Consider the following 15,619-nt stretch of genomic DNA (forward strand, 5'->3'; position numbering starts at 1 on the left):
GCTTTTCTCCCATTGTATTGGTCCTGTAACCATTCAATCAGATTTTAAAAAGGGTAAAACATGTTTTAAGTACTGTGAAACAGCACTAGCATCTATATCCAAACTTGCTGTCTTTCTATGTCTGTTCATAAGCTTTGCTTGACTGATTTCAGTCTTGCTTCAGCTACTGTCCACTGCTCATCACCATCAAACAGGACTCACAGTGACATCTACTGGGTTAAATTCAGACTGGTAATAGCCAGTGCTATTCAGAAACCAGAAAAAAAACAAACCAAACAAACGTGGGCTTTTGATTTTCATTCCTAAGAGGATGGAAAATAACAAAGTCAAACTAACCAAAAAGTAAGAGTAACTTCTGTTTAAAAAGATTATTTACACCTAAGCCTTCCTGAGTAACATGTATATTGTAAATTAACCCTAGCACTAGGTAGTCTATTTCCAGGCTGTGTTGTACGGCTCCAGCATGCTCCAATGTACATCTAGTTGAAGACTAGACACTGATATTAAAAAAAAAAAAAAAAAAAAATTAAAAACATTCAAATTGTTGTAAGCTGTACAGAACCAGCCTTTCACTCTACCTGCAAAAGGAGGATACTGTTGCAAGGATTTGCATTTCTTTTCACTCCTTAAACACAGGTGCAGTAAAAACACAGCCTGAGTCATGATTAAGCTAATGAAGAGCCATGGAAACTCACTTAAGATCTACTATAAGTAACATACAGCTAATTAACTTGAAACCATTGTATCTTTAGAAGGATTTAATACTGCAAAAATGATTTTTTTTCTATATGTATATAAATACATATCTGAAACTTACAATTAGGTCTTTCCAATGGTAAAGTAATATTTGGGATAAAATTCCTCCATAGAGACCCTTTTAAAGATTATAACTGTTTAAATTTTAAGACAAATTATTGCTGTTTTTAAGACTGAATAGCAAAATGTTGGGTCAACACGGCCAAAGAGGATATCCCCGGTTGCAGTCTGTCACACTAAACAGTTCACCTCATCTGACAATTTAATTCAGATATTAACATTCCTTACATTGTAACCCTGCATTTTGGTGACAAGAACATTCCACAGAGCAGAAGATGAAAGATAAATGGACTAGGGAATGGTTCTGAATACAAAAAGCCAGGCCAGAAAGTATTTACTAATACCGAAATGATGACAGCTACAAAGACTGCTATGTTAAAAGCTCTGATCACATATAGTCTCAGACAGCTAGAGAGCATCTCTTTCTTTTTTCCCTAGATGCTACAGCACAACAAAATTTCAGCTTCTCAGATTACTGAAAAAACAGACTCTGCATGTGTGTGTATCCTGCCATCAGGATTGTGTACAATTTTGTACTCCTTATTCAATCTGCATGCATTATTAAGGAAGAAATTCTTTACTCTTAGGGTTGTGAGGCACTAGAACGGGTTGCCCAAGAAGTTGTGAATGCTCCATCCCTGGCAGTGTTCAACGCCAGGCTGGACAGAGCCTTGGGTGACATGGCTTAGTGTGAGGTGTCCCTGCCCATGGGAGGGTGGTTTGCAACTAGATGATCTTAAGGTCCTTTCCAACCCTAACTATTCTCTGATTCTATGATTCTATTAATCCATACTGTTATTGGGTCAAAGCTGACTTGTCATATGAACCAAAAAGATTATATACTCAAACAATTGTGATTGCCTGTGCTTTAAAAACCCCCAAGCCCAAACATAAAAATAGAACCAGCAAATTTTTTAGTAAATAAAAGGTTGGTGGCTTTGTTAAATTCCTGGATAATTTCTCTAATACAAAGTCTGGTGGGAGACATACAGCTTAGTTATTTTAAGCAAGGGTGAAGACATTTTTATTACCATAAGAATAATCAGTATTCCAAGTGTTCAAATAACAGATTAGCTAGAGACAGGCAGGCAGACATTCTGTGGGTCAGGAAACAGGCCAATCTCACACAGCCTACAGGAGGAAGAAATCTATTTCTTTTTGAGGTCATAGTTATTTCTTATCGGATTTTCTGCGCCTTCCTCTCCAGCATCTCACATTGCCTTCCTCTGAGGAAAGAGATGGGACCAGACAGACCACACTCTGAGAGAGAGATCGTTTCCGACAACCACGCAACTCCTGAAGTAAAAAATGTATGCATTTAAAGACGTCAGTTTTTAAAGCACCAAAAGGATTATTTGACACAAACCCGTCAGCAATGCACGTTAGAGGGAGGAGGGCTGAAGGAGCCAAAAACTAACACCATGAGTGAAACTTGTGGCCCAAGGCCAATCATGTTTTCCTTTGCAAGTAACTGCTGGCAGGACTGTCCCTTAAGCCCAGACCTGGCACAAGGGGTGCTGGCTCCAACACGAGCTCTGCTGCACTGCCCTGGAGAAAGGGCATCCAAAGATGTGACTGAAGCTGCCTTGTAAATTGAGACTGATTAGGCACCTTGAAAAATAAACATATTCAATCACATTCAAACACAGTGAAAAAATTAGCATGTACAAGATTTCGGAGAGGGCAACAGTTCCACCTACATTTAAAAAAGCCTGTATGCAAATACATCACACTTTTTTTCTCTCCTGACTCTGACTTAGAAATGGCTCAACACACAAGTTTCTGAATTATCAGGAGAAATATTTTCATGTGTGAAAGGTGAGATGACAGATGAAGTCACATTTTAAAAGTGTACAGTTACTCACGGAATTTACATGGACAATAGTCAATGCCCTTTGCCGGGATTTTTTTGGAGGCTGGACTGGTTTGGCTGCAGCAAACGAGTGTTTATCACAGGCTTTATTACCCTGTTTCTTGGATAGGACTTTAGTGCCGAGCTTTGTGCTGCACAGCTGGTTTTACTATGGGTACCTGAGCCAGATCATTCAGATAAGGTAGGGATGTTATCACCAAGATGGTAGGCTTGGGTTTTTTTAGGGTTCTTAGTTAAAGCAAGAAGTGCTACCTGCTCTATTTTATTTTTTTTTATGGAGGGTGGTGTCGTGGTGTGTGGAAATATCTTAAAATAAAATTTCTGGCAGAATTTCAAGGATTATGTAGCAAAACCTGCTGAATGTTTGTCTTACCTTTTTTTTTTTCAAAATAGAATATTTAATTTATTAAGGAATTACTGTGCTGAAGGAAAGAACACATAGCTCAAGGAATATGTAATATATTTACACTATGGTTATACACACCTATACATGATATGTAAAAAGATAGTCTCTCTCTCCTTTCAGTAGTCTTAAAGCCAAAGAAAAGTAATCTTTCAACAAATGTTTGAAATGGCTCACTTCTACCAAGTGTTACTGATAATTCTGTTAACATTTGAAACATTTCCCATTACATTATAACCACAAACGCAATTTTTAATGTACGTAATTGGGAATATCAATTTATCAATCAGTAAAGTGTTTTCAGTTCCTAGGAAACAGAAACCCCTGCTCAGATTTATTTTAAAAAGCTAAATAAAATGTAAAAAGCTACAGAACATAATTGCCTTTTTTTTTTTTTTTTGTGTCATGGGAAGGTTGAAAATGTTAGTGGAAACTGCTCCTTTGTGAGAAAAGGACAGTAATTTGTACTGCCGCTTACCTTCTCTGTTACTTATTTGGTACCTCAAATTGCAAAGGGGGGACCATGCTTTTAGGCTATTGAAAAGGACTATATTGAAGAATGCCAAAAAGGGGGAAACGCAGGTTTCTTTGTACCTAGCATACCACTGAATCATACCAGCTGAGTCATATTCCCAGCATTATTTAGAATTAGATTCAAGCTGATTCGCTTATTCTGCTGGCTGTTGTCATATGGGACCAAGCGCATTCATCTTTCTTGCCCTTTACTGTTAAAATGAAGACCCCCACTGCTTTCTTTTCTCAAAACCTCATCTGCAATCTAATAAACTATTCCACTGAAAGAAGAAAAATACAAGGCAAGGTGACACGACTCATCTCCCTACTGAGAAACAGGAGGAAGAAGAAAATGCAACTGCCGCACTGACACACGCCGAGATCTGAAACAGTCTTAATGCACAACCTTGTTCTCCACCTCACTGCACCTGGTGCAGTTACATCCTCCTTATTATGGTGATCAAAACCCACATAAACCTAGTTAGGCCCTCTTTAACTGTCCTTGATCTCATTTCCTCTTCAGCGGAGCCATCTCAAGATGTGGGAAGTGCAAAATCCCAATTATTAGCAAATACATTCATTTCGATAAACTCTCATCACTAATGGAGAAATAGAACAGGTCAAGATGAATAATGCTGGTAGTTTTTAAATTATTTCTACCTGTTGATTTATGCCTAATTATTTGTGAAACGGGACAGAACTCTACACTGGAAGAAGACAGCCCACCTTGTAGAGCACTCAGCAACATATTTGTGATTCTGGTGGCATGTTAGTGATAAAATTTTTATGGAATGGGCATCTCAAAAGTTTGACAATTACATGCACATCTATTTTCAAAGAAACCTTACATTTGGCTACCTTTTTTTCCCAGGCAAACAGCTGTTTTGTTGGTATTTTCAGTCTTGTCATATTTAACTGTGAAACTGTTGAAGTTAAACTGCATAACACTTTGTGGAAAATTCAGCAGCAAATTATCTTTAGCATATGCTTGTCATTTCTTTAGGTGAAAGTTTTTCCAGCATTTCTTATTCCCTTGGACTAGCTTCTAAGTTTTTCATCTCTGTATCTATTCGCGATGAAGAATTTAAAATCTTTGGAAATGAAAGGGTAAGAAAATAGAATGACAAAATAAATACAAAATGCAGTAAAGAAAGATTATTTTAATTTCTTACCGAATTCTTCTTCTCCATCCTGGTCATCTATTAAGGCTACCGAGACTCCCAAATCCATGCATTTTTTGCTATGTGCCTTTGACTTCATATGTTTGGTTAAATTTCCTTAAGAAAAAATGAAAAAAAATTATCTGTTCTGTGACTATATGATTGTACACAAATATATATGCAACATGTCTGTATCTTATTCAGCTACATTTGTAACCGCCTGTAAAATCTGATTTCACACTTGACAGAACCTTGCCCCTCAATGCAAGCTGTCAAGGGCTGAAGCCGATTCACCATCCGGAATGTCTCTGGCTACATCTCATGAAGCTCTTTACTGAGATGATAGAATCACAGAACCAGGTAGGCTGGAAAAGGCCTTGAAGATCATCACGCCCAACCCTTACCCCAAGACTGTCAAGCTCACCACTAAATGTATCACTGAAGGCCTCACCTACACAGGTTTTTTTAACACTTCCAGGTACAGTGATTCTATCACTTCCCTGGGCAGCCTGTTCCAATGCCTGATCACCCTCTCAGTGAAGAAGTTTTTCTGAATATCCAATCTAAACCTCACCATGTGAATGAGGTCGTTACCTCTTGTCCTATCACTTGTTACTTGGAAAAAGAGATCAATCCCCACCTCACTAGAACCTCCTTTCAGGTAGCTGTAGAGAGCAATAAGGTCCCCCCTGAGCCTCCTTTTCTCCAGATTAAACAACCCCAGTTCCCTCAGCCATTCCTCATAAGACTTGTGCTTCAGGCCCTTCAACAGCTCTGTTGCCCTTTTCTGGACTTGCTCTAGCACCTCAAAGTCTTTCTTGTAGTGACGGGTCCAGAACTGAACACAGTATTTGAGATGTGGCCTCACCAGTGCCAAGTACAGGGGGATGATCACTGCCCTGGCCCCATTGGCCACACTATTGCTGCTGCACAATTGCTGCCAGGATGCTGTTGGCCTTGGCTGTCTGGGCATGAGCTGCTCATGTTAAGCTCTGTCAATCAGCACCCCCAGGTCCTTTTCTGCCAAGCAGCTTTCCAGACACTCTTCCCCAAGCCTGTAGCATTACATGGGGTTACTGTGACCCAAGTGTAGGATCCCTCTCTGAGCCTTGCCGAACCTCATACAACTGTCCATCAATCCAGCTTGTCCAGATCCCTCTGCAGAGCCTCCTTACCCTTCAGCAGATTGGCATTCCCAGCCAAATTGGTATCATCCACAAATTTACTGAGGGTGCACTTGACCCCCTCATCCAGCTCATCAATGAAGATGTTAAACAACACTGGCCCTGACACAGAGCCCTAAGGGACACCACTAGTGACCAGTCACCAACTAGATGTGATGCCATTTACCACCACTCTTTGGGCTCAGCCATGCAGCCAGCTCCCAACCCAGTGAAGAATCCACCTATCCAGGCCATGAGCAGCCAATTTCTCCAGGAGAACGCTGTGGGAGACAGTGTCAAATGCTTTTACTTAAGTCTAAATAGACAATGTCCACAGCCTCCCCCTCACCAACCACGCAGGTCAGCTTATCGTAGAAGATCAGGTTGCTCAAGCAGGACCTGCCCTTCACGAACCCATGCTGAATGGGCCTCATCCCTCTGTTTTCCAGTAAGTGCTTTATCATCTCACTTAGGATCATCTGCTCAGTGACCTTCCCTGGCACTGAGACCAGGCTGACCGGCCTGTAGTTCAGCACTCTTGAGTGTAACCCATCTTGCCCCATAGATTTGTGTATGTCTACGGGGAGCAGAGGGTTACTAACCATTTCTTCCTGAATCATGGGGACTTCAATCAGCTCCCTATTTCTGCAAACCAACTCAGGGAACCAAGTACCCTGAGGATGGCTGGTGTGACTATTAAAGACAGCATTAAGTACCTCAGCCTTTTCCTCATCCTCAGTCACTATGTTTCCTCTAACATCCAGTCAAGGATGGAGGTTCTCCTTTGCCCTCCTTTTATTACTAATATATTTGTAAAAGTACTTTTTATTATCTTTTACAGCAGTGCTCAGATTTAGTTCCGTCTGTGTCTTTGCCTTTCTAACTTTCTCCCTACATAACCTAACAACATTCTTGTAGTTTTTATGGGGTAACTGTCCCTTCTTCCACAGGTAATAAATCCCCCTTTTTTTAATCCTGAGTCCAAGCAGTATTTCCCTGTTCAGCCAGGCTGGTCTCTTCCCTGACTGCTCCTGCACCCTGAATTACTTGAACAGTAATTCTGCCAACCAGTGTTCTAAACAGGCCCAAGTCAGCCCTCTGGAAGTCTAAGGTGGAGGTATTGCTGACCCCCTTCCTGACTTCTCCAAAGATTGAAAATTCAATCATTTCATGATTGCTTTGCCCAAGACAGCCTCCAACCATCACATCACCCACCAGTCCTTCTCTGTTTGCAAAGTGCAAATCTAGCCAGGCATTTCCTCCAGTTGGCTCACTAACCAGCTGGGTTAGGAAGTTATTTTCCACACCTCCAAGAACATCCTCGGTTGTTTCTTCTCTGTTGTGTTGTACTTCCAGCAGACATGCGGTAGATTTAAGTCCCCATGAGAACAAGGGCAAGCGATCATGAAACGTCTCCCAGTTGTTTGAAGAACGCTTTATCCATAGCTTCATCCTGCCTGGGTGGTCGGTAACTGACTCCTACCAGGATATCTGCTTGGTTGGCCTTCCCTCTGATCATCATCCACAAACATTCACCCTTCTCACTCACAACATTGAGTTCAAGGCAGTTGATGTACTCCCTGACATACAATGCAACTCTACCTCCTCTTTTTCCTTGTCTATACCTTCTGAAGAGACTGTAGACATCCATTGCAGTACCCCAATCATGCAAATAATACAGCAGGATGGAAATCCTAGATGATGATGCATTTTGCACCAGCGTAAAAGATCCCTCATTTGTTTATGGCAAAGTATAAAAATGGGGACTCAGTCTTCAAAGTCATGTAGACAGAAAACTATTGCATGAAACTGAAAGTTCCTATCTATCTTGAAGCTCTTTTAGCATTTAATGGATTCTACTTTTACTGTCACCATTTTCATTGTCAAGCTAAATAAACAGATTAATTTTATTCAAAATCAGTTCATGAACATATTCAATCTGAATCTCAGAAGTGAATGTCTAACTGCTAAGAGGCCCTGCAAGCTGCTTTTCCCTTCTTTGAAAGGCAATACAGCAGCAAATAGAATCAAGAAAAGGTTAAGGGTAGGTCAGAAATCTGTAAATTATGATATTTGCGCAATGTATGCTATTACACGTAACTGCTCATTTTATACTTACATTTCCTACTGTCTCTCAAAAAAATGCTTGAGATATTTCAATGGGAGAAATACAGCAGTGGAAATGGCAACTCTTCCCTGGTTATGGAGTACTTTATTCCTGCTTTCAAATTAAGGTAGTAATTCACCCCAAATTTCAAAATAATTGTTACGAAGCTATATGAATAGATTAAGTCACCAACAGCAAATTTCCTGGCTTTACATACTGCATGAAGTTACTGGCTGTACTATCCTGTCATGAAGTCTGTGGTTTGCCAAACATCAAGCACTCAACTGTGCGACTGACTCTGCCAGCAGTAATAGCAACAGCCGGGCACAGCAACTGCAGAAGAGGAAGCGAATACAAGTATATGCTACAACTGAAACCAAGGAGAATTTCAATGGGCAGAACTTAATTACTCAGACTTGGCCAGCATGCCTACTCTGCAAAAGCCATAATCAGAATTCACACTGGATTCACACTCTGGAATTTCATCTTAAAAGCAACATGATGACCCAGTCTATCAGGATGCAGTGATAGGTTTTGACACATGTAAAGACTATCCATCCCACTTTCTGCAGCACTGGCTTATTTCTTGGAAGTTTTCCACCCAATTGCTGAGCAGTCTCAAACCACTAAAAATACAAATGTTTCTGAGGTTACAGCTGGGGGGATTAGTGCTAAATGATGTTGAGAGCCAAGAAAAAATATACTGCTTAGAATTTTTTCGCTGAAAGTATTTTGGCTGTGAACTTCTCCTGTCTGTTTCACTTCTCTTGAGTCCTACATCTACCACTGCTTAATATACCACCTGCTTAAACTAGGATGAATTTAACTATCTAGTGTAAACAGGCTTCAAAAAGTAGGGATCCATCTTTGGGTCTTAGAAGGTCAAGTGGAAAGTGAACCTTGTCCTTCAAAGACATTTTAATATAGCAATTCAATAAAGGCCAATTTCTCTTCCAGAGCAAAAAGATAAATGTCAACAGCAGTACAATATATGTTAATCTCATACCTCCAAAAGAACACTGCTGGGGACTTAAAATTCTGTGTTCCCATCCTTATCTAGGATGGGTGGCTAACCAGCTCACTTGCGTTCACCTAACTTTCATCATACTCCTATAGGATTTCCCTTTTCAACTCCAATTTCTCACCCACCATGGCATGCCACAGTTCATTCACGTAAAGATGTGAATAAAGATATCTGAATAAACATACAGAAGACAAAAGAAAGGAATGAAATCAGAAACTACAAATATCTGAAGCATTACACAAAAAACCTCCACAGAAAGACAACTTCTTTAGCTCATGAATAGCCAAATGGGAGAAGACAAGAATTATACTTTAAAGTAGAAAGAAAAAAGGGGAGAAATATACACAGAAAAGTACCCCTACCTTTAGTTTTGAAGGAGAAGTTGCAGTAATTGCAGTGGTAAGGACGGACATCTGTATGTGTGCGAATATGTTTCTTCAGCATGCTGGGTTTCTTGCAACGTATTCCACATTCTTCACAGATATATTTCCCTCTCCCTCTCCCCCGAACATACACATAGTCTTCATTTGACTTGTACCTAACAGCACCATAAGAGTAAGGCAATTAGTTGTAATGGGAAAATGATTCTAGTTAGAAACCCTAATCTACCAGAATTTCACATAAATAAATATAATAGATGAAAATGAATGTCTGTCAAAACCAATCTTGTTATTTTTCTGCTCAAATTCTGCATTTATTTGTTACATGTCTATCTAGACTTTTCACTAGGTAACCATGGACTTATTTAGGAATAACACTACACCGTTTTTAAGAAAGGTACCATCTCATACTAAGCATTCAAAGACTTTAAATTTCCTCTTTGCAACACAGGAACATTATTTTTAAAAGTGCCAGCTCTCGGAAGCAGGTTTGGGCACCATGAAGAAGCTTTAAAAAGGCACTTTTGAGACTGTTTGAGGCATTGGATGCAGAAAAGGAACAACATTTGTTACAACAATGGGAAAATTCTTTAAAATTCCCTACCAGTGTGCTCTGGACTCAGCCTATTTAAGTCTCTAGATGGAAAAAGTCACTGAGGTTCAATTACATCCTTCATATCTTTGCTCAAGGATGCCAAAGGTGGTGCTTAGCTTTTGTGACCTGGTCCCTGCAACATATACATCTGGGCAGAGACATGTAGCAATGTTTTACCTGGGCAGCTGGTAATGGCTTAACTGCTGGTTTAGACTGGATTCAAACCAGGCACCAATAAATGGAAAGCCCTAGAGCCCACACAAGTTACAAGAATAATAAAATATGCACCATTTGTACTTAGAATTTTTAGATGTGTCATTGGCACGCTTCTACTAGAAAATGTGTTTTATAAGATGTGGTTCATAGCACAACACTGTGGCTAACAACTGTTATTCTTATCAGGCAACTGATTTAAAGTATTATGGTGCATGAGCAAGGGCTCTCAGTAAATATTTCCATGGCACTTTTCAAATCAGGAGTTCTCTAGCCTGTGAATGCCACAGCAAACTGCCAGACAGAGACTGCTGCTTAGCCCCTGGACTATAACCTCTCCAGCTACAGTTATACAACCATACTGCAGAATAGGCAATATTTATCATGTAAGAGAAAAATAGGAAAATAATTTACATCTATGGCTGCATCCAGCTGCCTTTACTGCTGATGAATGTTCATCTTTTGGAAAAGAAAATTAATCGCATTGCCTACTGTTCTTTATTTCATTACTCCTCCTCGTAACTCTCATGGCTCCATGCTTCTGATGACTTTCCATTTTTCTTGGAAACACAAGCCAACATTCACAGACCACAGTATGGAAATGGTTGTTTGAAATGAATCAATCAGGAAGTAACATCTCTGCTAAGTCTAGAAGCAGGGGAAAAAGAATCTTCCCAATGATATCTAGCATACAAAATACAATACTTGCCCTCCATCAAATATTTTAACTCTTCTTGGTTCAGTTTTGCTAAAGGAGTTTTCTTTGTCATGCTCAGTGCTTGATTCAGAGTTTTCCTTATTGCTGAATTCAGTGGCAGTCAATTTTTTTCTATTTAATGATCGCTGAAAGAAAATGAGATATGCATATCATTAAAATTAGTATCTTTCATATGCCATTCAAACCTGCAAGTTATGATGAATAAAAGCATCATAAAAGCCATTATTATAATAACCTATTAAAAATATTAAGATATATGAAACAAAAAGTATCTTTTGCTTAACTTCTCTACTGTGCATTGACTATTTGTGGACTGGTGAATCTGTATGGAGATTATGGCACTGTAGGAAATCAGGAATGTTTTGAATCTGCAGTAGGAGGTTATCTCTTCTGGGAAGATGAAGGTGATGTTTTCTAGTTCAGAGATACCCTTTTCTTCAGAGAGAAGATGCTTACAGTCAAACCCAAGTGCTTTCTGAACAGCTACAGCTTCACTCCTTTGCCCTCAATATGGCAACTGGACTGCACAGATGGGGCTCTGCAGCTGCATGATACACTGCTCCCCACAATTTAACAAAAAGGGGGAAACTTCAGTGTGCAACCAGTTACCCATGCCTTTTCCCCACTTTTCAAATCTTGATGTTTCAGTATTGCATTCCCAGCGACAGCTGCCCTCTGCCTGGTGTCTACCATAGCAGGGCAGGGCTTCCCTGACTGCTTTCCATCCTATCTCTATGGGTCTTGGGTCTCACCCACCAACCTATAACCCAGCAGCACCTCATGGCTGGCAGAAGCTGCTTTCCAACAGCACAGTAAAGAGGAAAAGGTGGGGAAGGAGAGGCATACTGAGGGAAGATATTAACAGGTAACATTTCTGATTGCTAGTATTTTTTAAAAAATATACCTGTTTTAGTGTGGAAATTTACTGTTCCCAATCTGCTGAGGTTATAACAGGGGCTTCAGGACCTTTGCAAAGCAGGACTCCAGACTTAATTCCCACTAGCAGACCAAATTACATGAAAAAGTGAACCAGTTGTCTAGCAGAACAAAAATACATTTCTTCATCTCCCCTGATTATTAATTAAGGAATTAAAAAAAAAAAAAGAAAAAGAAAAAGAAGGATGAGCTCCCCCAACGTTTGCCAATTAAAATCTACTCCTTCCAAGTCTAGGATATTTATAAAATGGGCAACAATGAAGGAACGATCCAATTAGGCAGCAATTATTACTGCTGTATTTATAAACTGTTCTACCCACGTAGCTGGCACACTTACCACATTTGCTCATATTGATAAGTGAATAAAATGATGAGAGGTAAAAAAAAGAAGTCTGGCCTTATGTTTTCTACTCATTATAAAATGCTGTAAGCTTGCGAACTCTTGGCAAGAGGAATGACTTCACTGGCTGACTTAAAATGACTGATGAATTACACTGGTCGTTATCTATATTGCAGGGTGACATCATTCTGGCACCCAGTCCTTGCCCATAGTCCACCATGCAGCCTCAGCCACCGCCTTTACTTCCCACCTGATGAGGAACGTGGCTGATGAGGAATACGGATCAGAGGAAAAGCATCTTATTTAATTCAAAGCCCTTGGAATATGCACAGGCTGCAAGTACCACTCCCAATTTGAATGCCTTCATACAGCCTTCTGACTGATTTGGGCTGGAATTTCAAATATCTGAGCAGTTCTACCAAAGCACACATGACAACTCTGCCTGTGTGTAGGAAGAAAGAAATTTCACCCTGCATGTTTTAACAGCATTCATACAAGTTGAAAGGAGATGATATTCTGGATGAGAATTATCAGAAGTGGAGCCTATTCCAGTAATTGCAACTCAGCCATGTTGTAATTCCTCTACTCTACTGGCACATGAAATGCTTTTGTTTCCATTGCAAACAAAAAGTAGCAAGGTGACATTTGTAATTTAAGAAAAGAGTAGTGGACGATACAGAATATGTACAATAAACCAAATACCACATAAATATTCCCAGCAGCTAAAATAATGCAATCTTTAAAAGGCTAATCTTCCAATCCTAAATACTATTTCCAGATTTAATTTTCAAGAATGAAATTATAAAGGAAAAAGAAATTTGGCCCACATTGTTATACAAATTATAGTGAAACTGTGTTGTAATAACTTGTATATTAACTTAAGCACACAGAGTGCAAAAACTAACAGGCCAAATACCTCTGGATTCTCTCCCCACCCCCTTTTTTTTTAATACACGTTTAAGTACAGACATAAGATAGCCTAACATAGGTGTTCAAATTACTACATCTCTCCCACTCATTTACTTTAATTTACGGGTTATATGCTATTTTGGCAGTTGTTTCAGTGTCTTAAAGATGCAAAATGCTGCTATAACAGAGATGCTCTGTCACAGATACCTACAGAAATGCTAATTCACAACATAAAAAAGAAGTTCTTTCATTTTTTATGATGCTGAAAAGGACTTGGGTCCTCTGCAAATTTTAAAGAGCAGCCAGTCTCTAAGGAGCATGGATTTCTTACGTGGAAATCCTTCAATATACCTCACCTAAAATCCCCCCCGGCCCCACATGTACTGGTGGAAAGGGTAGAAATACAGCAGCACTGTAAAATGTCCCTCTCCACGATTACTTATGCCTTCGGTTTCTAACACAGTCCTCTCTTCTTCCACAGAGACAAGGACCATGATTCATTTCTACTTTACTCATTTTGCTCCAATTTAACTCCACTGTCTTCAATTACTGCTATAAAACTGCAAACAAAACCCTGCTCTTAGGGCTGCCCAGAGACCAGAGTTCAATTGATGCTTCTGGTACTTTACAACATCCCTTGGAAAAAAAAAACATGCTCGCAGCCTGAATCATCAAAGTTACAAATTTCAGATTAGAAAATTCGTTAAACATTTTTCCCATAGGCAAACAGCCACTTGAGGAAAACGTTTTTAATTTCTTAAAGCTTTTACTAGTTTACACATAAGAATCTTCTGCATTTAACTACTATCCAGTGGTGAACTGGACTGTTGTGGCACACCATCCAAGAAAGCAAAGCTTTCCAGTTAGCAGATACTTTCCATTCTTCAGCCTATTCTTGCCTGAAAATCTTCACCCTGGAATGCTGCACACACTAGTGAGTTGCTTTAGACAGGGAAGCCAAGACCAATGCACGGGCTTGAGAAAAAGCTCCTGATCACAAATGATTTCAGGTGAGGACAACTGGTGAAAAATAATAATAAACAGAACAATGAAATCAAAAGAGCAGGGAGATATAAAAAGCCTTTTTCATGCAGGTGAACCTCCTGTTATATTTTAACATGCTGCACTCCTTCCAGGAGCTTCTTTCACAATTACATTTTGTGGTTTTCCTTTGAATCACTGGAACGTGGCATCTTCACCTATTGCCTCTGAGCAGTGAATTGTGAAGAGCAAACAAAGTGCCAGGGTTCCTCACTGCCTGCATTTTGTTCATATGTCTCTTAATTTCGCATGTATCTATTGTTGAGAATTGACTTTTTTGTGACAGTGATTAATGGTGATTATGCAGAAGCACGGGATCTCTGTAAACATGACTTAGTTCTGGGGGGAAACCCAGGAACAGCTCAGCAAGTCACTTAATATTGGTGAGAAGATCAGCAGTTAAAGCCCCACGAGCAGAATATGCCAAATCGTTCTGCAAAGTGCTATGACAGTGAGAGAGAATGTGAGGCATAATAGTGCTGTGTTTTTATTATTATTTATAAATTGGGTTACAGTAGCACTTAAGGCTGTCAACTCAGGGTTAAAATGTGCAAGCCACTGGAGCAAACACAACCCCCAGAGGCTTGCAATCTAAACTGTGGTTCCTGAAGGAATTCAAGACCCCGCTGAGGTTTTAAGCAGGAAATCAATCTTTCTCTTTTTTTTTTTTTTTTCATTATTATTTGCTAATCTGTTTGTGGGGTTTTTTTGGTGTTGGTTTTTTTTTGAGTGTGGGTTGTTTTTTGTTTCTTTGCTTTTACATGGAATACTAACTGGCAAAAGGACCTCCAATGATTTCCATCCTCAGTCTCAACCAGAAAAACCAGAAGAATTACTGAACGAGAACTGAATGAGGAATTTCAGTTTTGCTTTCTTTAAACATGGCTTCTATGAGGAAGCTTCCAGTTGGGTCGGCTACTCCATTACCAGGTCTAACTAGAGACTGGTAATGCAGAGGTGTATTTTAACAGCATCATCACCACCACCATTCTGGACAGCAGCTGAAATCCTGCTGCCTGAGTCATTAAAAGGGAAGCAGACAAACTCTGGAGGTGTTAGGTCACAGTACCCACCAGGTCTTTGAAATTTTTCTTTTCTGCCATCCCATACCTTGCTCATACAATCTGAGATGCCAATTAAACTTTAATTCATGCTTTCTTGCTGCTCTTTCTTCTTTCATAATGGCTTTAAGTAAAGCCTGTAAATCAGCCACAAGCAGAGCTTAAGAACTCTTCATTTTCACCATGCTCATACCCTTCATTTAAAATGTCAGCAAGAAAGACTAAAGAAAGATTAGTAACTGTGGCTCTTTTGTGGCAGAAGCACTGTAAATGTACCTGACAGCTGCCTATTACCGCATTTAAGTACTCCTAGAGTGTTTAAAAGGCTGCTGTCAAAATATTTTTCAAAATATTATTATCCATTATT

General features: G+C 39.6%; 1 protein-coding gene across 8 annotated transcripts in view; it reads right to left on the reverse strand.

Moving 5' to 3' along the window:
• Nucleotides 1-15,619, reverse strand: part of HIVEP1 (HIVEP zinc finger 1) — a 133,532-nt gene that overhangs the window by 16,766 nt on the left and 101,147 nt on the right. For all 8 annotated transcript variants that reach the window (XR_010610049.1, XM_065667345.1, XM_065667344.1 and 5 more), the window contains 3 exons: nucleotides 10,957-11,090; nucleotides 9,422-9,597; nucleotides 4,778-4,882 (listed from right to left, as the gene is read on the reverse strand). Coding sequence is in view for 7 of the 8 variants with exons in the window: in XM_065667345.1 (XP_065523417.1) it covers nucleotides 4,778-4,882; nucleotides 9,422-9,597; nucleotides 10,957-11,090 (415 nt within the window). In the remaining variant the exon portion in view is untranslated. The remainder of the gene's footprint in view (nucleotides 1-4,777; nucleotides 4,883-9,421; nucleotides 9,598-10,956; nucleotides 11,091-15,619) is intronic.

Source organism: Lathamus discolor, chromosome 2 (genome assembly GCF_037157495.1).
Source record: "Lathamus discolor isolate bLatDis1 chromosome 2, bLatDis1.hap1, whole genome shotgun sequence".
NCBI lineage: Eukaryota > Metazoa > Chordata > Aves > Psittaciformes > Psittacidae > Lathamus > Lathamus discolor.